Source organism: Panthera pardus, unplaced genomic scaffold (assembly GCF_024362965.1).
Source record: "Panthera pardus isolate Hobbes unplaced genomic scaffold, ASM2436296v1 HiC_scaffold_8, whole genome shotgun sequence".
Taxonomy (NCBI): Eukaryota; Metazoa; Chordata; class Mammalia; order Carnivora; family Felidae; genus Panthera; species Panthera pardus.
The window spans coordinates 20,703,879-20,728,752 of NW_026527013.1; the positions used below are offsets into that span (position 1 = coordinate 20,703,879).

Here is a 24,874-nt window from a genome sequence, read left to right on the forward strand (position 1 = left end):
GCAAGACTCCGGGCCCGGATAGGCTCCCAATGCCCGGTGGGCCCCGCCTCCCACAGCTCCATTGGGTCCTTCTGTAAACTCTGCCACGCCCCCCAAGCACCCATAGGGTAAACGCTTGTGGCCACGCCTCCAACAGTTCTTACAGGCTCCCGCGCCAGTCTCCAGTAGGTAGCAAGCCTCTCCGGGCGCTTCCGGCACAAGGCAGTGGCGCGTGCGCCCTGCTTCAGGCTGACGTCCAAGGGCGGGTCGGAAGAGACGGGTTTTCTCTGTGTTTGCGGCCCTTGAACGCTGGGAGGTGTCAGAGATGCAGGGTTTCACGTCTCGGAACGTGACTCCTCCCCGTCGGGGGCGGGGGCAAGAACGAAGCAGCCTGGCACTAGATAACCCGGGGAATCTAGGCAGCCTCGAGAAGAGGTAGGCAGTGCCTGCACCAGGGTCCAAGGTCATTGGCAACCGGCGGACTTGTACTGCGCACTTCAGGCCAGACATGCGGCGCTCAGGATGAGTCAGTCCCTTAGGCCTTGGCTGTATCCCTATCAAGTGTCCATGGGTCCGTGGGACAGGCTGCCGGCCTCCTCCTACCCAGCCTCTGACTCACTTGACTGGTGGCCAGATAGCTAGAAAACCACACCCCCCACTCCTGTGTTGCCCCTGCCCCCACCTCTGGCGATTGTAGGGAAATCACTCTCCAAGTCACACCTAAGGTTACAGAGGGTTGCTAGACAAGGCCCTAGAACTGGAACTGCTGTGGGGGTCCTGATAGTAGACCTAGTGGCCGCCACTAGGCCGCCACTAGCCGCCAGGTCACGGCTTCTTTCTCCTAGGTGAGTGCCCTATGGTCCAGCCCACAGCCCTCCGCAGGGCAGGGCAGGGATGGGTGGGACTGGCCCTTGCCCTCTGGCAGTTCAAGGCCACTGATCTCACACCCTGACTGGCACCCCAGAACTTTTGAACCCCTTGGGAATGAATGGTTTCTGGGCCCCTGGGTCGCACGTTCTGGAGGGACACATCTGGCCCCAGGAGTGGGGCCCCGGGGAGCTACTACTGCCCACTGTCCTCCATAGTTGGGTGACTCAGCCTAGCAACCATGTCAGGCCCATCTGAGTCAGCTGAGACAGGGGAGGAGGAAGCAGTACCCAGGGAGTGCTCTGGATGGAGGAGGAGCCCAGAAGCAAGAGGAAGGAGATTCTCCTTTCACTTTCCCTCCCTCATCAGGACTTACTGGATTGCTAGAGGATAGGGAACCACTCTTCCTTAACCCCGGGCAGACTGTACAGGGTCCTGGCCTGGCCCCTCTGAATGGGAAAAGGGAAAGGTGACTGGTACAGACAGCTGGTTTTGGTCTGAGTCTGGGAATGGGGAAATGGAAGCAGGGCGAGACAGTGGCTTGAGGGTGGGGGGTTGGGGGCAGAACACCAAAGGGCAAACCCAAAGTGGGGCAAGCTGGTGCTGTGCCAGCCAGGTGGAATGCAGAGTCCATGAAGGGCTGAGGGACCCCTCTGTGCCCCAGAAGAGCCATGGCTCCAAAGCGCAAGCCCCCGGTGCAACATGCGGGTCCTGAAAAAAAGAAGGGGCGTCAGGGGGCAGAGGAGGAGGACAGCTTCCGCTCCACTGCCAAGGCTCTCAGAGCTGTACCCACGGAGAAGCGCATAGTCCGAGTGGATCCAGCATGCCCACTCAGCCACAGTCCCAGGACTCAGGTAAGCTGTAGGACCCATCCAGTCTTGGAGCCTACTCCTTCCTAGGTATAAATACACTCAGACCTACTCTGCTTCCCACTGGGGCTTGGTTCTGGCCTGATAGGTCAAGGTCCCAAGTAAGCTATGTTCCCCCAAGACCCCAAAGGTCATGTAGGGTTATACACCATCAGATCCAGGCAGGTCCTGTCTGTTCTTCAGACCCCAGAGCAGGCCCCTGAGCTTCTTAGGCCTCCCCCTGCCACACTTAAGGCAGGGCTGTGACCCCTCAGTCTTCCCAGGGCTCACTATGTCCCCTAAAGCAGCCCCACAGAGCCATGTCCCCTGAGATCCCTTGCATGGCAGGGTCATGTCCCTGTCAACCCCCCAGGGCAGAACCAATGTCTCTCTCTGATTCCCTGACACAGGGCACAGCCATGTCCTCCCAGAACTCCCCCCAACTGCCTGGGTTGAGTCATGTCCCCTCAGTCTGTGTCCCCCAGGGCAGAACCGTGACCTCCTCAAGCCTTCCCTGACAGGGCCTCCTCCGATGCCCCAGTGCAGCATGACTCCTTCCCCATCAGACCCCTGTCATTGTGCAGCTGGGTACCCTGTCTCATTCAAGGGCAGCCCAAGCCAGCCTGCCTTCCCTATGCCCCCTCTGGCCCCAGGTGCATGAAGACTACGCCTGCACCCTGAACCAGACCAACATCGGGAGCAACAACAACAAATTCTACATCATCCAGCTGCTGGAAGAGGGTGACCGCTTCGCCTGCTGGAACCGCTGGGGTCGTGTGGTGAGTGCCACCTTCCCACCCTGTGCCCACCTCCTCCCCACCTCTCCCTTTACAATACATACCCCCTACTCCCCCAGGGTCCCCACAACTTACTCAGCTGCTGACCACACCCCCTCCCCACTTCTGACTACCCAGGGGCTCTTGGCACAGCAGAGGGCAACTAATGTCCACAGTGGGTACTGTCACAGGCACACCCCTGAAGGTTGTTGGTTGCAGGGAGAAGTGGGCCAGTCAAAGCTCAGCTATTTCATGTTACTGGAGGATGCAAAAAAGGACTTTGAGAAGAAGTTTCGGGACAAGACCAAGAACAGCTGGGTGGATCGGGATCATTTTGTGGCCCACCCGGGCAAGTACATGCTTATTGAAGTACGGGGAGAGGACGAGGCCCAGGAAGCCATGGTAAAGGTGAAGTGGCCAGGGAGGGTGGTGGGCCTTGCGTTGAGGGAGGGGACTAGATGGAGAGACCCAGCCAGTTGTGTTCTGCCACTGTCCAGCTTTGTGGCCTCAGGCACAGACCTCTCTTCTCTGGCCTCAACCTGGCCAGTCTCTGTTTAATGCCAGGTTCTTCTCTGGCTGTGCCCAGCTACTCCTGCTCATTTGTGCCCTCTATCTCTAGATGGTTGGAGGCCCAGTAAGGACCATGGTTCAGCAGGTGCGGCCCTGCTCCCTGGACGCAGCTACACAGAAGCTCATCACCAACATCTTCAGCAAAGACATGTTCAAGAATGCCATGACCCTCATGAACCTGGGTGAGGAGAGAGGGGCCGGACAGGGTTGCAGGGGCCTGGGGGCTGCAAGGCCATGGGACTGAGTCTCCCTGACTTTCCCCACCTCCTAGATGTGAAGAAGATGCCCCTAGGGAAGTTGAGCAAGCAGCAGATTGCACGGGGCTTCGAGGCTCTGGAGGCACTGGAGGCGGCCCTCAAAGACCCTACGGATGGTGGCCTCAGCCTGGAGAAGCTATCCTCCCACTTCTACACTGTCATTCCCCACAACTTTGGCCGCAATCGGCCCCCATCTATCAACTCCCCTGAGCTTCTGCAGGCCAAAAAGGACATGCTGCTGGTGAGGGTTGGCAAGTGGGTGGGCAGTGGGGCAGACAGACAGACTGGGCAAAGGAGATGGAGGACAGATGGCCAAGAAGGCCCAGATAGGTGGACTGAATGGGTAGGTTGAAGGACGGGAGGGGAAGGCCGGGCAGATGGATGGTATGGGGGTGCACAGGTGGGGTGACCATGGTCCCAGTCGTGTGGGAGGGAGGAGGCTGGGAGTCCAGTGGACAGACAAGCTGCCAGTGCCCATCACTTTAGGTGCTGGCAGACATCGAGCTGGCTCAGACCCTGCAGGCAGCCCCTGAGGAGGAGAAGGTGAAGGAGGTGCCACACCCACTGGACCGAGACTACCAGCTCCTTAAGTGCCAGCTCCAGCTGCTGGACTCCGAGGCACCCGAGTACAAGGTGGGCCAGGTCCCACAGAGGAGCCTGGCTAATAGCAGGCACTGTCCCTCTACCCATCTGCCCTCCTGGTGTGCAGAGGAATCCCTTGGCCTTGGCCTTCTCTCCCTGTGTCTGAAGGGCCCAAGGAGAGCTCTGGGACTGGGGCACCAGTGGGGGTTTGTCCACACATCTGTCAGCCTCGGCATCCAGCATTTGCTTTCCTTGCAGGTAATATATACCTACTTAGAACAGACTGGCAACACCTACAGATGCCCTGTTCTTCAACATGTTTGGAAAGTAAACCGAGAAGGGGAGGTAAGAGAGATTCCTCCCAACCCACTCCCCTATCACTATCTGACTCTGAAGGAGATGACCTTAGTTTATGTGCCCATTAGTGAGTCAGCTTAACAATTGGTCAGTTTCCCTCAGACCCAGGTCTTGTGCACGTGTGCATGAGTGGATGTGATTGGCCAGAGGGGCCTTTGGCCTTGGTGGTGCTCTCTGAGCATCAGGGAGAAGCACCTGAGCTTGGATAGCATGACCTTTCCTGTTCCCACCTCCTTCCCCCCAGGGAGATAGGTTCCAGGCCCACGCCAAGCTGGGTAATCGGAGGCTGCTGTGGCATGGCACCAATGTGGCCGTGGTGGCCGCCATCCTCACCAGTGGGCTTCGCATCATGCCACATTCTGGTGGCCGCGTTGGCAAGGGCATCTACTTCGCCTCAGAGAATAGCAAGTCAGCGGGCTATGGTGAGATACCCCCGGGGGCCACCTGGGCAGGTGCAGGACACCAGGGAGGACCAAGCCCAGTGCTCACCCAAAAGAGGGAACCTTGAATAGCTACTGACGAGAGTGCTCAGCGGGGCATCCTGAGTCCTGTGGGGACTCTGTGGAGGGGCCAGTGGTCAGAGACAGGTCAGACAGCCCCATGCAGCATCTCTTCCTGGAGCAGGTGATGCAGATAGGATGAGCGTGCCAGCCAGATGTGGAGGGGAGTACAGTGAAAGAGGAGGTTTGGAGGTAAAGAAACTAGGAAGTGGCACACAGGCTGGGAGGCTACGCACACCATGTCAGGACCTCCAAGCACAGCCTGATGATAAGGCTCCAAGCAAATGCCTTGTGTGGGCGGGAGGGCTGGGGCCTGGAAGATCAAGGGAGCTTTATCCAGATAGTGATGGGACCCTCACCAGACTTGGTATAGCAGCAGCATCTCAGTGGCTACAGCCTCAGGGAGAGTGACTGAGGCCAGAGGCATAGGGAGGCCATGTTCTTACCCAGGCCAGATGTGATGGGCACACAACGCAGGCAGTGGAGGTGGGGGAAGAAAGAATCCGTGAGAGGGATGTGCGGGAGGTGGGATGGGCAGCATGTGTGACGGGGTTGAAGTATCTCTGATGACCCCCAAGTTTCTGTCCAGAGGTGTCCTCACTGAGGAGACCTCCCCAGACTGGCTCCCCGGCCAGCCCATCATTGGAGACCACCACCACCCACTGAGCCAAGAGAGCAAGGTTGGATGGGGCTGATGTTCTCGGATGTCTGAGGTTGCTCAAGGCCAAGGGGACCACCAGGAGGGCAGAGGAGCCTATGAAGGAGTAGAGGGTAGCTTCAGCAGAAACAGTGCAAGGGGGTCCTAGGCTAAGGGGTGGAGGATGCCAGTGGCAAAATCAACAGAACAGGCCAGAGAGAAAAGGCCTCCACCCTGGATTTGGTCACTGGGAGCCCCTTGCTGACGTTGGTGTCGGGTAGAAGGGGCTGCATATACCTGCTCTCAGGGATCAGAAGAGTGGGGTAAGGGGTAGGGGGGAACACAGCCAGGACAAGCGGTGTTTTTAAGGATGCAGGAAGAGTGGGCACTTTCCTGGGCTCGGTCAACAAAGCCAGAGGAGATAAGATGCAGCAGAAGGGGACCAGGGAGTCAGGTAGGAGGGCCAAGCTTCTTCCCTGTGTCCCCCAGTTACTGGCATGTCCTGCGGAGCCCACCAAATTGGCTACATGTTCCTGGGTGAGGTGGCACTGGGCAGAGAGTACCACATCACCATCGACGAGCCCAGCTTGAAGCAGCCACCCCCTGGCTTCGACAGTGTCATTGCCCGAGGCCACACAGAGCCTGGTGAGTCCTGAAAAGCTAGACAGGCCTGAGGATAGAGACCTGGGGCTGAGCTAGGGGACCAGGATGCTTTCAGGGCATGGTGGGCCCAGGAGGTGGGCAGAGAAGGAGCTGAGGAGAGAGACAAAAAGCAGTAGGCTTCCTCACTATGGTCATTCACTTTGTCATTCGACAAACATTTGCTGATTGAACATATTCCTGGGCATCCAGGAGAGCTTCAAAGAAAAGGTGTCATTGACTGAGCATTAAAAGATATAAGTAGGCATTTCCCAGGCAGAGAAATGGGGAGGATACTCCAGGCAGAAGGCCTGGCCTGTGCAGTGGCTTGGAGATTGCAAGGGGGGGAATGAGCAGGTGTTCCCTGTGGCAGAAGTGGAGAGCATAGGAAGCAGAACTTACTGGTAAAGCCAAGGACCAGTGACCCTTGAGTCACCCATGGCCCTTGCTGTGCCCTGCAGATCCAGCCAAGGACACCGAGCTGGAGCTGGATGGACAGCGAGTGGCGGTGCCCCAGGGCCAGCCCGTGCCCTGCGCAGAGTTCAGCAGCTCCACCTTCTCCCAGAGTGAATATCTCATCTACCAAGAGAGCCAGTGTCGCCTGCGCTACCTGCTAGAGGTTCATCTCTGAGCTGTCCCCCTACCCTTGCCCCGGGGCCTGCTGGCCGCTAGACCATCATCTCAACCTTCCTGCCCATCCCCCATATCACCCCTTCTTGCCCCCAGATCTCTCTCTTGTGTCCCAGACAGTGATCCCCCCCCTCCCTCCAATCCTTGCTAGCCCTGGCATGGCCGTGGCCCCAGAGTCTCACCTCCTAAGGTGATGGGCATGATGGGCTGCCATTATTACTGGGGCACAGATACAGCAGCCCATTCAAGTTAGAGGAGCACAGACTGAGAGTGGGCAGAATCCCAGATCCACCTGGGCTGTCCACCCTGGCCCAGCTTGTCTGTCCGAGAGGTGTGAGCACCAGGGTAGGCTAAACTTCAAGCATGCACAGCAAGCTTATTAAATATTGTATCTGCTCACTTCCTGGCCTCTGCTTGTCTGTGCCGCAGCTGCACCAGGCCCAGGCCTCCTTTTCTCTTGTTGGGGACCCACTACACCGCACAGCTGCACCAGCCCACTCCAGGGAGCAAGCACTCACAAGGTTGATGTGGGACGCACACGCATGCGCACACACACACACACGCACGCACGCACAGGTCGATCTACATCCAAGTCTGCAACAACTAGCCTCCTGATCATTGAGCCTTCAAAGGGGGATTCAAAGCTGTTGGGCATCTGGAGACTCACCTGGGCATCTGGGGACTCATTTGGCCCAGACACAGCCAGGCAAATCAAGCATTCCTGTCTCGGGGCCAGGCATCCATATGTATCTTACATCTGAATATTATTAACAAGTTCAGCACATATCCATGGAATACTGCTGTACAATCATGAAAGGAATGACAGCCACCCCCAGGTAACCCTGTCCACAAATGGGGTGCAGGTACTAGAGAGCAATCAGGATCCAGTCCGGGGTCTCACACTGCATTTAGTTGTTGTGTCTCATCCGTCTCTTTCAGTCTGAAGCCATTCCTCAGCCCTTCTTGTCCCTTCATGACTTTGACATTCTTGACACTCGTGAAGGGGATGGGCCAGTTGTTTTACAGACTAACTCAAAATTTGGGTTTGTCTGATGTTTTGTCATGATCAGATTCGGGTAGTGCAGTTTGAGCAGGGACGTGACCTATGTGATGTGTCTTCGGTGCATTATATCCAGAGGGACATGTCCCATTCTAGGTGATGTTAATTTTGATCTCTTAAGGTGGTGACCACCAGGTTTCTCCACTGGAAAATTACCATTTCTCCTATTTGTAATTAATCAGTAATCTGTGGGAAGATATTTTGAGGTGTAAGTGTCCCATTTTTCCTGGACTTTCACCCACTAGCTTTAACATCCACTGGTGACTTTTACCTGGAGTCAATGACTTAAATCAATTTTTGCTAAGATGGTTGCAAATGACAGTTATCTAATCCCACCATTTCTTTTATATTTATTGATACTAGTCCTTTTTCTTTCTTTATTATCCATATGGACTTGTGGATTCTTATCTTATGCATTAGGTTATAATCCATTACTATAATTATCCTGATCTTCAAAATGCCCCAGATTTTGCCAGCAGAAGGCCTTTCAAACTGATTCCTGGATCTATGTCATTTTCTGAGCACTTCCTTACTTTCTGGCATCACAAGATGTTCCAGGCTCATCTCACACAAACCCAAATCAGCCATTTCTCCAAGGAGCCCTGGTTCCCTAGAGCAGGAAATGGTATTTAGCATCCCAGATTTGGGCAGTAGGTATGCTCCTTAGTTCTGGGGTGTCATTGCTTGTAAGTTCTTGTAGTAAAGAGAGCCAGGAAATACGTATATGTAAATAAATTAACACATCTGTCTGTCTATATTTCTTCAATTCTAATCCAACACCACAGGGCTCTTCCATTCTTCCTCAAATACATATTTAAAATATCTCTTTTCTCTAACAGTCAGAATCTTGGTTTCCATCAACCTTAATATTATTTACTTATCACTAAATCCCATGTAAAAAGGGGCTTCAGAATTGCTACACCTGTACCATTATGAAAAACAAACCTAAGTCAAGCTCCAGATGTATTGAATCTTATTCATGACCACCCTCTAGACTGAGGGTCAATGGTCAAAGCAGCAGTTTGAGCACAGGTTCAAATGTTATTTGGATGAGCTATTTATTTCTCTTCAGTGTGGCTGTTATGCATTTGAAATACAGGGAGGTTCATTTGTTCCTGTTTATAGTTCACTTTCAGGGAGTTTCCCTCATCTTCATTGATTTGTTTTTTTCAATCCATAGAACATTAACAGAGTCCCCAAAAGTCCAATCTTTTGGACATAAGCATGCACTCCGGAAAGTGTCCTTCTCCAGCCTTTCACTCCATTCCCACCAACCTGCTGCCGTTTCTGATTTATCCTTCCTTCATTTCTTTGTGCAAATTAAACCAAAAAAACCCCACATAAACTATGAAGTGTTCCATTTTCCCCCCATTTTTAATTGAGTAGGACTGTTTTGGTGGGAGGGGGCACTCTCCAACCCACCATCGTCTCTGTCCCTCCCCTAGCACCTTTCCCAGCCCACGTTTCTCATTTGCTATTCCCACTTGGCCCTTCTGAACCCTCCCCAGGCCCTGGTGGCTCAGGCACTGCCCCAGCCCTGCAGGCCCAGCTGGGCAGGGAGAAGACGAAGGAGAACGTGTTGGACTTCCCCTTACTCTCAACCAAGACCTCAAAAATCCAGCTTCACCTCCTAGAGGCAAATACCTATGTTTAAATTGTGGCCAAGCTCAGGAAGTGGTGCCTGTGTGGACAGAGCCCAGGAAGCAGGTGACCTGGGTTCCAGGTACAACTTAGCTGTGTGATTTGGGACACATTCCTTACCTGAGTGCCAGTTTTCTCATTTGAATAATGGAGAATTGGATCAGGCCCTTCAAATTCCAGCAGGAAATGAGTCAAATCTGGAGGTTCATGCCCTGGTGGCTACCATCTAGCTCTATACAACGCTGATCATGTGCCTGGGGTGGGTTCTAGGGGCACAGGCACGAGCAAGACACAGCCAAAGCCCCTGCTCTCATGGACCTTACAGGCTAGTACAACAGGCTGTAAACAAGCACATGCATAGATATGAAATTTATCAAGTAGGGAAAGTGCCAGGAAGAAAAATAAGGGTAAAAGAATTAGTGATGGGAAGGTGGGGGGATGTTAGAAAAGATGGTCACTGAAGGCCTCTCTCAAGCAGAGCCCTGAACAGGTGAAGGACTAACTCCTGGACAGATCTGAGGGAAGCATATTCTGATAGAGGAAATAGCACATGTGAAGATCCTGAGGTGGAAACCAGTTTGACATGTTGGAGGATCAGCAAGATGGTTGCTATGGCTGGAAGTGTGGTCATCAAGAAAGAGTGTGAGGTCAGAAAGGTGGGGAGAAGGCCAACTGGGCACAGAGGAGCTGAGAGTCTATTCTGATGATGGGAAGCTCTGAAAGGGATAACAGCAGGATCGTGACATGATCTGATTTGTTTTTAGAGGGATCCACTTCAGCAGCTGTGTAGAGATGGACTGGAGGGTGTGTTAATCAAGATCCATCAGCAAAGCTGAAATCACCCTGGGGATTCCAGACAAGGGGAATTTGATACAGGAAAGAAACTGAACTACCAGAGGGGATGATGAGGCAATCCAAAGATTAGCAACAGCAGGAAGTTGCTACCACCCTTAGGCTGGAGGGATAATGGAAGGAAATGATATTCCACCATGGGAGGCCAGGGTCTCCCTTCAGGTGTGGAACGACAGAGGGGGCTGCGTGAAGGAGAGAGAGGCTGTCCTCCACAAAGGACAGTAGATTCAGAGCCCCAGGCTGAGAGCATGAGAGGGAAAATACCTTGGCTTCTTCCCTCCCTCCACCCTCCAGTCTTCTGCTGCTAACTTCCATTAGCTGAATACACCCAAAAACCAGCTATAAAGAACCCTGAGAAGTACAGTTCCCTGGAAGGCGGAGCACTGGGGAAGACTGGGGAATGGATCTGAGGACAAATGACTGCATGAGGTGCAGAGGCAGAGGCCAGGAGATCAGTTGAGAGGATGCTGAAGTGGTTCGGGTGAGGGGTGGTGGTGGGAGAAATGGCTGGATTCACACATATTAATGGATTGGACATGGGGCCTGGGGGAAGGGAGGCATTAGTAAAACCTTCTGAGATGGGGAAGACTCTGAGAGGAGCACATTGAGGAGAGAGGTCAAGAGTCATGGTTCTGTTTTGGACATAGGACGTTTAAGGCACCCAGTAGTCAAAGTACTGGGGGAGAGGGAAAAGTTGGAGAGGGAGGGGAGAGAAAGGAGCTTCGGATATTAGTCAAACCACCAGGGCATAGAAGGGGGTTGGACAGGGGACTAGGTGACTTCACCTGGGGGCATATGCCCCATTAGAGTCACATGGCTTTCCCAGAGCCAACCACCTCCGGTGTGGGGGGATGCCATACACTGGCTGGGACTGGGTTTTGCTCCTTAGGAAAACAGAGGGTGGGGATCTTGCTCTCCCAACCCCTAACCCTGAGAATTGGGGAGGGGTGGTTTCCTAAAGGAAACTCAGGGTGCTCTTAGCAGAAGGGACTTGTTTGCTAACAGCAAAAACAAAACCAAAGAAAAAAACAGCAGTCGAAATGGTAACTACACTTAGTGTGGTTTTGTAATGTATAGAATTGTCGAATGTACACCTGAATTAATATGTCAACTGTACTTCAATTAAAACAACAAAAAACCCCAAGAGTTTCCCCCAAAGCCTCCTCTTATTAATTCCACACACTATCATGAAGCACCTAGTCTGTGCCAAGTTAATCCTTGTGGAGAGCCTACTATGCGCCACATCCTATGATGTTTTTCCCTCACTTTTCCTAGCCTCCTCTCTGAGAGAACTAGCCCTCCTGTAGCCCTCCCCGCTGCAGCCCTTGTCTTACTGGTACCTCAGCTTCCCCTCAGGACAAAGGCTGAATAATCTGATTACCCCCACTGGTGGAGATGAGAAGGGAGAGCATGTGGAGGACCACTTCCTGCCCCGGGAAAGGCAGAGCAGGGTCTCACAGACTCTGAAGCCCCCACTCTGATGTCTCAGTCTAGACTTCAGCCTGTGCCTGGTCTGGGCCCCCCTCCAGAGGCACCCCCAGCTCTTCCACAGCACAGTCTCCAGCCAGCAGCTGGCAGCTGCTAGGACCCAGGGGGCTGGTGCCAGGCCCTGCTCCTCCCTTGCCAGCTCTGTCTCTAAAGGGCAACATCAGAGTGTCAGCCAGTACCATCTCCAGCAGAGGCTGAGTTGCGGCGGTAAGGGGAGAGAGAAGTCCCAGCCTTGCATCCCTCCATGGGGCCGCCCAAGCCCCTGAGAGGATGGCAGCCTGGGCGATGGAGCCAGCACCGGGGCATCCTGTGAGGTGAGGGGCCAGAGGAGCAAGGGACAGGTGATGGGAAGGGGGGAGGGAAGACGCTCCATTTCGCTCTCTGCAGCCCAGCACAGGGTGAAGCCTGAGCGCTCGAATGGCCAACACCACAGTGCTGAACACCTCAGAAGTCGCCGTCTCGGCAGGGTTGATCCTGGCGGCTGTCGTGGAGGCAGCAGCACTGCTGGGCAACGGCGCGCTGCTGGTCGTGGTGCTGCGCACCCCAGGACTGCGTGACACGCTCTACCTGGTGCACCTGTGCGTCGTGGACCTGCTGGCGGCCGCCTCCATCATGCCGCTGGGCCTGCTGGCCGCGCCACCGCCCGGGCTGGGCCGCGTGCGCCTGGGCCCCGCGCCGTGCCGCGCCGCGCGCTTCCTCTCGGCGGCGCTGCTCCCCGCCTGCACGCTCGGGGTGGCCGCGCTCGGTCTGGCGCGCTACCGCCTCATAGTGCACCCGCTGCGGCCGGGCGCGCGGCCTCCGCCGGGCCTGGTGCTCACGGCCGTGTGGGCCGCCGCGGGGCTGCTGGGCGCACTCTCCCTGCTCGGGCCGCCTCCCGCACCACCCCCGGCTCCACCGCGCTGCTCCGTCCTGGCCGGTGGCCTCGGGCCCTTCCGGCCGCTCTGGGCGCTGCTGGCCTTCGCGCTACCGGCCCTCCTGCTGCTCGGCGCCTACGGCGGCATCTTCCTCGTGGCCCGCCGTGCGGCCCTGCGGCCCCCGCGGCCCGCGCGCGGCTCCCGGCCGCGCTCCGACTCTCTGGATAGCCGCCTCTCCATCTTGCCACCCCTCCGGCCTCGCCTGCCTGGGGGCAAAGCAGCCCTGGCCCCAGCCCTGGCCGTGGGCCAGTTCGCAGCCTGCTGGCTGCCCTATGGCTGTGCGTGCCTGGCGCCCGCTGAGCAAGCCGCAGTGGCTGAGGCGCCCGTCACCTGGGTGGCCTACTCGGCCTTCGCGGTTCACCCCTTCCTGTATGGCCTGCTACAGCGACCCGTACGCCGGGCACTGGGCCGCCTTGCCCGCCGGGCTCTGCCCCAACCCCCGCGGGCCTGTACTCTCCGGGCCTGGCACCTGCCGACATTTCTGCAGCACCTCCAGGGACCTTCATTGGGCCCTGCCCTAGGCCCTCCTGGGGCACCAGAACAAGCCCCAGATTTGCCAGAAGGGGAGAACCTGAGCATGACAGGGGCCACCTGAGAGGAGATCTGTCTCCCATACTGAGCTGGCACTGGAGAAAGATGGTGGTGTCAGAAGGAGGCCCATCCAAACTTCTGCACAGTTCCAGGCAGGTCCCCTGCCTGGATTTCTGGCTCTGGAACAGGAGAAAGAGGGCCTGCAGCCTGGTGAGGCCAAGAGGCTTCTGGGAGCTAGGAATCCTGGGTTCTGAGCCTGACTCTGCATAGCTTTGTATACAGACCTACCCTTTCCTAGGCCTGTTTTCCCATTTGTATCCTGGACCATCTCTAAGAGCTCCTCCAGCTTAGGTGGTTTGGACACTTACGGATAGTCCCCAGGCCACAGAAGGAGAGGAAGTGGGCAGGATCACAGAGAAGTGGGCTCTAAGGGTTTACAGCCAAAGGGATGGACGAAGCAGGGCAAGGTCTAGGTAACAGCCACAGCAGGAGGAACCAGTGGAGAGATACTCAGAAGGACTTCCCTGACATCTACACCAAGGAGAGGCTGGACCAAGCTACTGGAACTCCTCTACCAGCTTCTAAAGTGCCCAGAAAACAACTGGATCAGTGTGGTGCCAGAGGCAGGAGGCTGAACAACATGACCCCAAAGGGCCCGAAGCCCCAAAGCTGGCATGTGGAAGGAGCCAAAGCCCAATGGGGACCGGTGGATTCACAGATGGGGTCCTCCGGGACCTTGTCAACACCCATTTTCTGGAGGTTTTGCCAACACCCACAATGTTTCACAGCTTCCTGGTCTCTGAGAATATTTATTCAAAAACAGGGATTGAAAAAACTGTACAGAGTGTCTGCTGCTGAGAACTCGGCCCCTGCCTCCACACCACTCCCCCAGCTGCCCAGCAGGGTCCCCTCTTTGGGTTGCCCTCTGCCAAGCCCAGCCAGTCCATTCCAGTCAAAAGGGTATCAGTGGAAGCAGCAGGAATCTGCAGGGAGGTGGGGAGAGAAGCATGGCCCCCAGCCACCCCCAGCCCTCCTCCCTGATCCCCACAGAGGAGCAGGAGACTGGGAAGCCCTAAGGGATGGGGAGTGCATGAGTGACCCTTTGAAGTGAGGGCACTAAGGATGCTCCCTGCATCCAAGCATAGAGCTAGAGGGGGTGGAGCCCCGTACCCTGGAGCTGCTGCAGTTCCCCAGACCCTGGGCCAGAAACTGCTCCCGCTCTAAGAGGAGTTACTCCCACAAACCGGGGCCGGGTGGGGGGTGCATCCATGCGTCTGGGCATTAGTGGTGTTTGGGACCCCAGGGTGGAGTCTCCTTGGGCAGATAGGGTACAGAGGCAGCCCCTACCGGTGGTCCTGCCTGCCCCTGCGCCTGTGCCTCAGCCGGCCTCAGTAGGGGGAGAATTTCTGCCGCTCAGCTTTCTTGCTCCCATTGGCTGCTGCCATCTTGGCAGTGTAGGCCGCCAAGCCCGGCGGCGGCCCTGGGGAGGCAGGTGGTAGAGCCAAGAAGGGCACAGGCTTGAGGCCGATGAAGTTGGAGAGGGAGATGGCATAGGGTGTACCCAGCAGGCCTGGGGGAGCTGTGGGCAGGGCCGTCAGGGGCGGCGAGAAGGGGGCAGGCAGGTCTGTGGGGGCCGAGCCGGGCGTCCCCCCAGAGGTAGACTTGGCCGTTTCTAGACTGGAGAGAGGGATATGGGGGGAGATGCAGGGGAAGGTGGGGGTGAGAGAGGGGCAATGAGGGCAAATATAGGGGAGATTAGATGAAAGATGGAGAGGAATCGAGAACAATGACATAGAAGAGAACAGGAATGGCAGGAGAGTGGAAAACGGGAAGAAAGAATAAGCAGGTAAGGTATGGGGTGAGAGGAGACGCAGGGAGGGCAAAACCCAGTGGAAAAAGACAGGGATGGGAAAAGAAGACACAAGAAATAGACGTGGAGGGGAGATGGGGCAACATGGAGTGGGAAAGGCAGGGTTGGGGAGGCAGAGGACACACCCAGACAGAGACAGAGAAGGGAGATCAGCTTTCCCGCCCCAAGTGTGCTTTTCACAGGCACATAAGCCCCGTGACCTGGGACACCCCCTCCCCACACTCACCAGGCAGTGATGAGGTACTGGGCCAGGGCGATGGAGACAGGGGAACCAGTGATGGTCACGTGCCTCTCGCCAGCACCCTCTGCTTGGTTCCCGATCTTGATATGTGCCCCTGACATCTGCCGGATCTCACTGATCTTGCTGCCCTGGCGCCCGATCACGCAGCCAATCAGCTGGGGGGACAACAGAATTCAACCCGAGGCCAGGCCCAGACTCCTGGGCCCCTGCTGCCCACCCTCAAACTACCCGATGCCCTGCTCACATCGTTGGGAACCAAGAACTCCTGTGAGCTGGTCTGTGTGCCAGGATCCAGTCCTGGGAGGGAGGAGAAGAGGGATCAGATGTGATTCTGGGCCTTTCCTGCCTCCCCATGTACATCCCAAGGGGGCTGTCTGCCCCTTGGAGTGTGCCCTTGCCTCCTTCTGCAGGGCTGCTCACCTGGCACCATGCTGGGTGAGGCAAAGGGGACTGCATGGCCCGAGAGCTGCTGGAGCTTGGTGACCTGTGCCAAAGAAGAAGGGTCAGAAGTCAGAGGAGGCCTGGTTTGGGAAGGACTCCCTTGGGCTACGGTTACTCACCTCAGCTGGGGTCACAGCCCCATACTGACCCTGGACAGAAAAGCCCTGTGGGAGACAAAGTGGGTGAAAGGGGGTTACTGTGACAAGTCAGACCAATTTGGCCAGTCACTCCTCCTCCCACCCAACCTCCAAGTCCTTCTTCCATCCCTCCCCCATCTCAAGCCCCTTCTCCAGTAATGCTTCTCACCCCTCTTACTGTTCCACCTCACCTGGTTGGCAGAGAGAAGGACGGTACCTAAGGAGAGGCTTGGATGATATGGGATAGTAGCTCCTTTGGGTGGGGACTAGAAGGCACAAATGGGGGAGGCTCTGTCAGGACCCTCCAGGCCCCCCTGTATCCCCCAAGGGCCTATGTTTTCAAGGCCCTTCCCATGACCCCCAGGGTAAATGCATCCCGACACCCTGGAGCTCCCAGTCCATCCCTGCAGCCCTGCCCTGCCTCCACCCAGTGCCATATGCATAGGACTTGGTGGCCTGACAAGACAGACCAGGGCCCATCCCCGTCCTCTCTCCCTGCACCAGGGCAGCACCTCCAGGATAACAGCACAGATCTGGCGCACACACAGGATGATGGCATCAGGTACCCCGGACACAGTGACAGCACGCTCTGTAGAGTTGGGGAGCAGGTCTCCCGCCACCTGCACCTGGGCACCCGTGGTCTGCAAGCAGAGAACAGGGGCCACTTCTGGCTGCCCTCGTAATCCAGGCTAGGGCTGCCCAGGCTTAGAGCTCCCCAGGGGACAGGAAGCCATAAGCCCAGGTCCACTCTCTGAAGTGGAGGGTAGGACTCCCCAAGGGTGGTATCCCCCTTTTCCTCACCTCTCGAATCTCCTTGATCTTGGTGCCAGCCTTCCCAATCAGTGAGCCACACTGGCTTGCAGGGATGACAAGGCGCAGGGTCACCGGAGGCCTGGAGACATTTCCACCATTTGCAGGAGCAGCACAAAGGTCCTGGGTAGGAAGACTGTGGTTTGGCTGTGCTTGCCCCACCCCCGGAGCACCTTCCTGCTGGGGTTTGAAGGAGGGAAGCCCTCCCCAAATCCCACCCTAATGAAAGAACCCTGCCCCTGGCTTGGCCTTTCTTGCCACCTACAGCCACTGCATGGAGTCGGAGCCCTGTTCCCCTGCCCCAGGGAACCACCTCTGGCCTCCCACCCCAGCCACCCACGGACCTCATCCAGCTTGAAGGCGATCATGGAGACTGCATGGAAGACGGCTGCTGTGGACCCAGTGATGGTGGTGATGCGCTCGGGGCAGGAACCCTCAGAGATGGTGATCCGGGCACTGCTCTGCGGGTACAGAAAGGCCGGGCAGCAGGTCTCCTTCTCCACTTCCTTGCCAGGAACCTGTCTGCCTGCCCACTCACCAGGCCCTGGCCAAGGCTGGAAACAGCTACCTTCCAAGGGCACTCACTGGTCATCCCAAATAGTGGGGTTCAGGGAAAATGCAGCTAGGGATCTCCCCTCCCCTCCAAACCAGGTGCCCTGGGCAGCTCTCCCAAACTCCATCCTCACCTGCTCCCGGATTCGCTTTACAGTCTCTCCTTTCTGTAGGAGACAAAATACAGAATGGCTCTTAGCCTGACTGGTCACTGCCCCCACACCTGGCCTAAGGCCTCAGATTGAAGTCTACACAGAACAGAACTGGGGCACCTACCTTCCCAATTATGCTGCCAACCTCCTGCAAATGAGACAAGAGTAGAGTCAGGGAGCACCAATGCCCCAGGCCCTGCCCCTCCGCCGGGACAGGAGCTCTAGCAGAGACAGAACGCAGGAGATCAAACTGCTGGCTGGCCATGCCTCACCTTGCCCCCCACCCACTCACCTTCCCATGCATTAGCATCCGAAGTGTGAGGGTGATGCTGAGCTCTGGCTCCTCCTCCAGCCCCGCATCTGAACCGCTCATCCTGTCAGGCGGGGCTGGGGCCACAGCGGCCTGGGAGTGCGTCCACGGTGCCCAGCCGGCTCTGGTGGGTGCAGCAGAAGCGGGGTTAGAGAGGAGCCCAGGTCTCTTTTGGGTTCCCTGCCCTTACATGAAGATCTCAGAGCCAAACTAACTAAATTCCTACAGAAGAGAGACAGTTTTGAATGTCACACTGACCGGTGTCCTTGTATACAACTACTTGCTAGGTAACCCTGGACAGTTCATTTAACCCATCTGAGCCTCCGCTTCCTCATCTGTAAGAGGAGACTACCAAGTCTTACCATCAAAGAGTTATGAGAATTAAAATGAGCTAAGTACATATGCGGTAGGCAGCCAGTCTCCATGGGTATCCTTCCCTTTCCCACATATATTAGAAAAATTAACCAGGAGCCCTATGGGAGTCCAGAGAGGGAGAGTCTCCTCTCTGACCTTTTGGAAAAGGGGATCCCTGTGGATTGGGCCTTGAAAGTTTGGTTAAGGTTGAAGTTATTTCAAATGAGAAGCACTTGCATCCAGGAGCCAGAGCTCCCCACCCCCCGCCCCTGCCCCAGGACTATAACATGGAGTTGCTGCTGGAGCTGAGGCTGGAGAGCCCATCGGGAGCCACAGGAAGGCCTTGAAAGGAGGGTGGAAGTAAAGATAGCAAGGTTCTAGGAGGGTCCATTTGCCCCAGCCTTCCCACTGCCCAGCAGAGGCTTGTGGGGATTGGGGCACAAGGGCTAGGAATACCACCCCCACTGGTCACTAAAGCAGAGCCTCCCTGCAGACAGCAGGGTTCATTCAGCACATGGGGCAAGGGGGGTGGTGTCAGGAGACCAGCAGTCTGCATAATGGTTTTCCAAGCCATCTCCTGTGTGCTGCAGAGGTAAGAAGTGGCCACATTCCCAGCCAGGAATACTTTCTACTGTACCAGAAACAAGTCACTGGGCTCCCAGTCTCAATTTCCTCACCTATAAAATGGAGAGAATGCTTTCCCCCTGGGACTGGGTGATGGGTAAGAAAGGGATTTGGGGGCTGGGAAATGTCAAGGCCGTTAACTGTTAACTGACAGAGGAAGGAGGAGCCAGAGATTAGTTTCTGGGATTAGCCCAGCCGCCAGCCCTCCCAGTCCTCCCTACCCGACCCCTTTTCATGCCCCGACTTAATCCTGAACCTTAATCCTGCTTGGAAATCCCTCTCCTCCAGCCGGCTGTCTCCTACCAAGGCTCAGCCTTGATGGGGAGCTAACTGGGGGACCAGAACCCAAGGCAGAAAATGGAGTGGGACCAATTGGTGCCAAAGCTGAGCCAAGACCAAGCCCTAACTCTGCAAATTCCTTCTGCCCAGGAGGGTGTGGGAGCCAAGGATGAGTGTGCCTGCCTAGAGCACTCTAGAGACCTCTGGGCACCTTCTTCCTCAGCCCCTGCCCTATTCTGACATGAGGGTCAAGGGCGTGGAGCATTGTCCAATCCCCTCGTTGGAACCCCCGTGCTAGCCAGAGCTTGGGCGTGGAGTAGGAAAGGGGTGCCCCCAGCCTGGCTTTCTCAGGAAGCCCAAGCAAGCCACTCCATGGCATGAGGCCTGTTCCTTCCCTGTACCATTGGGTGACAATGCTGTCCCCCCAAGCAGTCAGTAACTTGTCTCCCCAGCACAGGCTCCTCCCTCCCCTTGAGTTCTGTCCATAGGCTCTCCAGAGGTCAGAAGTCAACAGTGGATACAGGGACTCTGTTCTGTGAGCATCCTGGCCAGCCTCATGCTGGCTGCCCTTGCTAATGTTCCCCCAGCTGCATGCACTTCCTCCAGCAAAGCACTTGTAATGACGTGCTTAGTTTGTGCCTCCCTGGACAGCCAAGCTTGGGAGCCCCTTAGAGCAGGGGCCAAGGCTGCCACCTTCTCCTTGTGTCCCCAGAGCTCAGACCAGAGCCAAGCTGGAGAAGGTGTTCAGAACATAATTGTGAGCTGAACAGATGAATTCACCAGACAGAAGGCAACGTGATGCCAACAGAGGGTCTATAACATGCCCAAGGTCACAGAGAGGTGGGGGAAAACACAGTCCTGCCTGCTAGTGTGGGGCTCTGTCACAGGCCCCATCCGCCTCTCCTTTCTGGCTGTCCTGTCTGGATTTGTCAGTCCTCTTCCTGGAGCAGGGCTCTTGAAAGGTGAGGAGCAGACTTAGTAGTCTGTGAGACCCCTGCCTGGCTAGTACATGTGGGTCATGTCTGGAAAGGACTGACAACTTGTCCAAAGCTACGGTCTTAGCCTCCAGAATTTTCAGACACTCAGGGACTCCTTTGGAGTGGCAATCAGTGGGAGACTTCACACTGTCCCCATACCATTGCCACATTACCTCTTGGGGTCATAAGGCTTGAGGAAAAAAGGGCAAAGGGCCTAGAATGTGGCCAGAACTAGAGTTCCTGCCCTGCAAACGGTACCTGGGTCTGTAGTAGAGCCCACTGCCTCAAGTTCCATGGGTGACCTTGGCCAGGCCTTCACCTGACATGGACCTCAGTTTACCCACCTGTGCTATGTGTGTATGTACGGGGCTGGGGGTTGCTGGTGCTGGTATCTCTGTGTCCTTCCTGTTCTGAGGGACCCTCAAGATCTTTCCTGTTTTTAGGAGAGAACAAGAGTTCCTGACACAGGTTTCCCAAATTAGTCTCCTAGGGGCCCTAAGAGCAAACAGTCCTATTAGGCATGCTGGCTCCCCTTCTGCCCTCACCAGGGTTCTAGGGAGTTATTTGCTGGTGGGCCCTGGGTCCCTGCTGGGCCACCCACATGGCAGCCACACGTCATGCCATACTGACCTCCAGCTCACCTCTGGGGGTGCCCAGCCCCCTCTGGTCAGCAGGGCTCCTTGGCAGAACATACCAAGCTCAGACCAGGCCTCTGACCTCGGGTGTTCCCTTCTGCTCCCCAGGCCCCCTCCCCAGATTGAGTGCCCACTCCTTCTGTCCCTGGCTTCCTGCCACCCAGGCTGGAGGGGGCGGGGGAGGGGGGTGACAGCTGTGTAAGCGATGGCGGCTGCCCCTTCCTGCCCCTCCCCCCCAGCTGTCTCTCTCTCATGACAGCTGCCCAATCAAAGGGCCGGGGGCTTAGCCAGCTCCCCCCCACATGCAGGGATCAAGTGTCCACCCTGGCTTTGTTCTGGAGCAAGAACAATCCGGGGGAGGGGAGGGCTCCTGGGGCCAGGCAACTCAAGTGGACGGGACCGCCCCTTGGGGGATTCCCTTGGCTCTGCTAGCCAGTGTCTGGACCAACCAACCAGGGCCTACAGACCCACCTGAGCTGGAGAGAAAGTGGGGGGGGGGGGCAGTCTCCAAGTTCATCCCCCACCTCACATCCCCTGACATCCCCCTCAGCACCACCAGGCTCCAACCTAGCAGCCTCCTACTCCTAATCCAAAAGCAGCCATGCTGGCCACACCCAGTGATGCTGGGGAATGGCTCGGGACATCAGGCGAAGCAGGGCGTGGCGGGAGGTGGACACTAGGCTTGGGGAGATCAGCACTGAGGGAGGGATCCTAACTCCCTTGCCTATCCCCTTCACTGGGTATGCTCCCCCTTCTTGATTACCCAGGCCTCCACAAGAAATGTTCCAGTATCCTCCGACCCATGTGCCCAGCCTCTCAGCCTTACAGCTTCCCAGGATGACCATTCATAGCACTTCTTGGGAGAGTCAGGGGAGGAGAGGCCTGCAGGGGAGCAGCCTGGGGGGTCCATGAGCTCCACCCTCTGGTTTTCTGACCCAAAGCTATCCTGTAGAATCTGTGCTAGGCAGTGAAGGGAAGCTCTGACAAGTTGTCTGGTGTCAGAAATGCTATAGCCTCCTTAGGGCATCATTAGGCAACTCCTCAAGAGTCCTCACAGCCGAGGGAAACTGAGGCAGGCCCAGACTGGGCTCCAGGAGGAAGGACACAGCTTCATGGTACAGCCCCACCCCCTGATACCCTTTGCCTCACCCAAATTGAGAAAGGTCTCTAGCTTTTATTTTCCATGCTGGAGACTCGGTCATTCTGCTGCTCAACAGCCATCGATGGCTTCCCAGTGCCCAAGGAATAAAGCCTGATCACCATAGACAAGCACTCAAGGCCCTTTGTGATCTGGTCCCTGCCAGCTTCTCTTCTCTCATCTCTACCCCTTCTCCCCTACACACCAGGCTGCAAAACACGCCTAGCACCTCCAGGCCTCTGGGCCTTTGCCCAGGCTGAACCCAGCTTGAAATGCCCATCCTCCTCACTCTCTGTCAAAATCCTTCCCAAATGCCACCTCCTCTGTGAAGCCTTCCCCAACCTTCCAAGTCAGATATAATCACTCAGGCCTCTGTGCCTCCTAAAGATATGCCTCAACTCAAAGGAGCCCCAACTGGGCATTTTCAAGCCTATCTTTCTACTACCCAGGAAAGTAAGAGTTCCTCCAGGAGATCAGGAGCCAGGACGTGTGCAGGGAGAAGGGCCTGGCGGCATTAGGGACCAGAGATGGGGCTGAGGGTCCCAGAGAAGCAGTAAGGATGGGGTGAGAAGATCAGGGCATGGGGGGACCAGCCACATAGGAGGCCCAGGATCTGGCTGGACAGAATCCTCTCTCCATTCCTCAGCAGAGCCCCTGCTCCTGCTGTTTCTTTGGATCTAGGTGTTTCCAGGGCATGTCACCGGGGTGGGGGATTTGCGCTGTGCTTTGAGACTTCCAGGGGCCCAGAATGGGTTCCCCATGTGGAAGGGAGGCTGGAAGAAGAGCTGGGGAGTGGCACAGGTTTCACAAAATCAGAACCTGAGGCCCAAAGAGGAATGCATTTGTTTACAAGGCTACATGAAAGGCAACTGGCAGAGCTGGGAGAACCAGGGGTCCACCTGTGCAGCTCAGAGCTCTTTCCTCAAGAGGTCAATGCCACTGGGCGATGGTGATGGAGGCTAGAGGGGGGGTAGGTGGCAGGGATGGGAGTAGGGAGGGTGGACAGAGCCTGTCTGGGGACACAGGGCGGGGCAAAGCCAGCCTCCCTGTGGCCTGGGCCTGCCAGGGTGTGTGGGCCGCCTGCTCCCAGCCCCCCACCCTGAGCATGCAGGAAGAACAATCCCCTTGTGTTTGGGCAGTCTGAGCCTGCATGCTGATGAAGGCTGGGGGGTGGGGGCTGGGATGGGGGTGCTTTGGAGATTGAGGGGGTTCCAGGGCCCAGAGCGACTAGGGGACCTTCAGATGGGAAAAGGATAGGATCCCAGGTGCTGGCCCTGAAGCAGTGAGGGTAACCTCAGGAAAGAGTGAAGACTGGAGCTAAGGTTTAAGCTCCTGGAGAGTCTCTGGGGTCTAAGAGCTCTTTGTAGGAGAAGGAGGGCCCCTAGGGATACATGCCCTGTTGGTCCAGCATAAAGGTAAACATTGTGGGCTTGGTGGGGACCAAGAGCCCACATTCTGGAAGGAGGGCATGCAACTGGCTGTGGGTGCATCCCCTTGAAGACCACTCCCCATGGTGCTGGAGCCGGGCGGAGCACTGGGTGCCACAGGTCTCAAGATGGCGGGCCTGGGACAGGGGAGTGAGGAGGTGGGCACCTCCCTCTCCTGGCCAGGCAGGCATGAGAGCCAGGCTGAAGTGATTAGCCAGAGACACCCCCTGTCCTCCAGGACTCCAGCTAGAAGCTAGGTCAGAGCTGAGGGGCTGAAGAGCCACAGGGCATGAAGGACCACTCTGAGCCCCCAACTGTCATCTCCACACACCCCTGGATGGAGATCTGTCTGCCTCCCCCCCCCCCCAATCAAGGACTGCGGAGAATGGGAAGGGGTGTGTGTCCAGCCAGGAACTGCAGGGGAATGGCAGATGGGGATAGAGATGGAGCAGAACCAGAACCCAAGGCAGGAGATCGAGAGAAGAGCAGGTCCAAAGAACAGAAACAGCAGGTGGGATGTGGGCCTCAAATCTGGGGTCTCAGGTCCAGGAAGGCCCTCCCTTGGTGCTGGGGGCTCCTCTGGCAGAGCAGCGCCCCCCACCTGTGCAGGCCTGGGCCCGAGTGGGACAGGGAAGCATGTCTCCCAGTCTCCCAAATCTGGACCCCGGCCTGTAGACTCCAGCGCGGGCTCCCCACCCCCCGGCCGAACCCCCAAACTTCGCGGCCCGCGGTGCCCCGCCCGGCCCGCGCCCTACCTCGCTGGGGCTGTCCTGCGGCGGCGGCGGCGGCGGCGGCGGCGGCGGCGGCGGCGCGGCGGCTGGGCCGCTCAGTCCCACATTGTCCCCGGGAGAGGCGGCCGCTCACAACTGCGAGTGACATCAGCTGCGAACAATGAGGGGTTTGACAGGCGCGGAGCCCGGCCGGCCCGGAGCCCGGCTCCGCGCCCCCCCCCCCACCCCCCGGCCCGCCCGGCCCGGCCCCTCCCCGCCCCCTCCCCGGATCCGATTACAGCGCGGCGGGCCCGCCCCAGCCGCCCCAGTGCCGCAGCCGCCCGCCCCGCCCCGCGCGCCGCGGTGCGCCCCGAGCGGTGGCCGCTTCCGGGAGGGCTGGTGCGACCCTCCCCCGGGAGGTCGTCCGTGCGCCGAGAGCGGGGGACCTGGCTGGGTAGGGGTGGAGGGGGTGCCCGGCCGCGAGCGACCGCCCAGTGGTCCCGCGGTGCCTGGCCCCGAGCCCCTGCGCTCTCTGCCCGCCAGGGCCGCCCGCCCGGCGCCTGCGCCGAGCCCACCGCTCCCAAATCTCGGCCTCGGGCCGGCCGCCAGGCCCCACGCTGCCTCGCTCTGGCTCGGATCCCTCGGAGCCCGGATTTCGACCCTCCGCCCGACCCGGTTCCCAGCTCTGCTCGCTTCTGCGCCTTCCATCCCCGCAACCCCGCGCGGGGCTCTCGCCCACCAAGACCCGCGCCCTTCAACCACCCACAGCTTCCGCGAGGCCCGGCCCTTGTCCACCCGGGACAAGTTACCGGGCCAGCTGGAGGAGGGGCCTGAGAGCGGTGTGATCCCGTGCAGCCCGCCCCGCCATTCTCCCAAAGCTACCCCCAGAATTCCTTCTGGGGACTAGGGTCGCAAGGGCCGCGACGCAGTAGAGTACTCTGCTAGGGAATGGGAGGAGTTGGACGGTCCCCAAGCCCTCTCCTTCCCCCACCGCACCCCCTGGGGAGCAGATCTACCTCCCCCTCTCCTTCGTAATCGGCTCAGCCTGGTCCCACTGACCTCCACCTCCCCCCACAGCTGAGTCTCTTG

At 57.4% G+C, this 24,874-nt stretch overlaps 3 protein-coding genes across 8 annotated transcripts; 2 read left to right on the forward strand and 1 right to left on the reverse strand.

The window, feature by feature from the left end:
- Nucleotides 1-481: 481 nt before the first annotated feature.
- Nucleotides 482-7,041, forward strand: PARP3 (poly(ADP-ribose) polymerase family member 3). Of its 5 annotated transcripts, none has more exons than XM_019417049.2 (11): nt 482-824; nt 1,511-1,700; nt 2,348-2,473; nt 2,690-2,878; nt 3,090-3,222; nt 3,312-3,538; nt 3,784-3,930; nt 4,138-4,224; nt 4,481-4,658; nt 5,863-6,018; nt 6,474-7,041. In XM_019417049.2, exons 2-11 carry the CDS (start codon nt 1,518-1,520, stop codon nt 6,641-6,643), a joined length of 1,596 nt encoding a protein of 531 aa, XP_019272594.2. In that variant the 5' UTR covers nt 482-824; nt 1,511-1,517; the 3' UTR covers nt 6,644-7,041. The 5 variants fall into 5 exon arrangements, with proteins under 5 accessions (XP_019272594.2, XP_019272592.2, XP_019272593.2 ...); XM_019417047.2 differs by having other exon boundaries at nt 483-824; nt 1,459-1,700; XM_019417048.2 differs by having other exon boundaries at nt 483-824; nt 1,463-1,700.
- Nucleotides 7,042-11,702: 4,661 nt separating this feature from the next.
- GPR62 (G protein-coupled receptor 62) lies at nt 11,703-13,968 on the forward strand. The gene is made up of 2 exons (XM_019417058.2): nt 11,703-11,997; nt 12,071-13,968. The coding sequence occupies exon 2, from the start codon at nt 12,101-12,103 to the stop codon at nt 13,190-13,192; it is 1,092 nt and encodes a 363-aa protein (XP_019272603.1). The 5' UTR covers nt 11,703-11,997; nt 12,071-12,100; the 3' UTR covers nt 13,193-13,968.
- Nucleotides 13,918-24,739, reverse strand: PCBP4 (poly(rC) binding protein 4). Of its 2 annotated transcripts, XM_019417056.2 has the most exons (14): nt 24,595-24,739; nt 23,831-23,957; nt 17,624-17,765; nt 17,456-17,479; nt 17,314-17,346; nt 16,972-17,088; nt 16,619-16,750; nt 16,330-16,458; nt 16,009-16,083; nt 15,800-15,844; nt 15,660-15,723; nt 15,484-15,536; nt 15,225-15,394; nt 13,918-14,805 (listed from the first exon to the last, which is right to left on the reverse strand). In XM_019417056.2, exons 3-14 carry the CDS (start codon nt 17,702-17,704, stop codon nt 14,517-14,519), a joined length of 1,212 nt encoding a protein of 403 aa, XP_019272601.1. In that variant the 5' UTR covers nt 17,705-17,765; nt 23,831-23,957; nt 24,595-24,739; the 3' UTR covers nt 13,918-14,516. The 2 variants fall into 2 exon arrangements, with proteins under 2 accessions (XP_019272601.1, XP_019272602.1); XM_019417057.2 differs by lacking the exons at nt 17,624-17,765; nt 23,831-23,957; nt 24,595-24,739 and having other exon boundaries at nt 16,972-17,083.
- Nucleotides 24,740-24,874: the final 135 nt, after the last annotated feature.

Excerpts from the sequence above, each read along its gene's own strand:
- PARP3 (XM_019417049.2), top strand. The coding sequence starts at position 1,518 with ATGGCTCCAAAGCGCAAGCCCCCGGTGCAACATGCGGGTCCTGAAAAA. Across the intron at positions 2,879-3,089 it reads CCCAGGAAGCCATGGTAAAG|ATGGTTGGAGGCCCAGTAAG; the intron begins GTGAAGTGGCCA and ends CTCTATCTCTAG. Across the intron at positions 3,223-3,311 it reads CATGACCCTCATGAACCTGG|ATGTGAAGAAGATGCCCCTA; the intron begins GTGAGGAGAGAG and ends CCCACCTCCTAG.
- GPR62 (XM_019417058.2), top strand. The coding sequence starts at position 12,101 with ATGGCCAACACCACAGTGCTGAACACCTCAGAAGTCGCCGTCTCGGCA.
- PCBP4 (XM_019417056.2), bottom strand. The coding sequence starts at position 17,704 with ATGAGCGGTTCAGATGCGGGGCTGGAGGAGGAGCCAGAGCTCAGCATC. Across the intron at positions 17,347-17,455 it reads TTGGCAGCATAATTGGGAAG|AAAGGAGAGACTGTAAAGCG; the intron begins GTAGGTGCCCCA and ends TGTCTCCTACAG. Across the intron at positions 15,395-15,483 it reads AGTTCTTGGTTCCCAACGAT|CTGATTGGCTGCGTGATCGG; the intron begins GTGAGCAGGGCA and ends TTGTCCCCCCAG.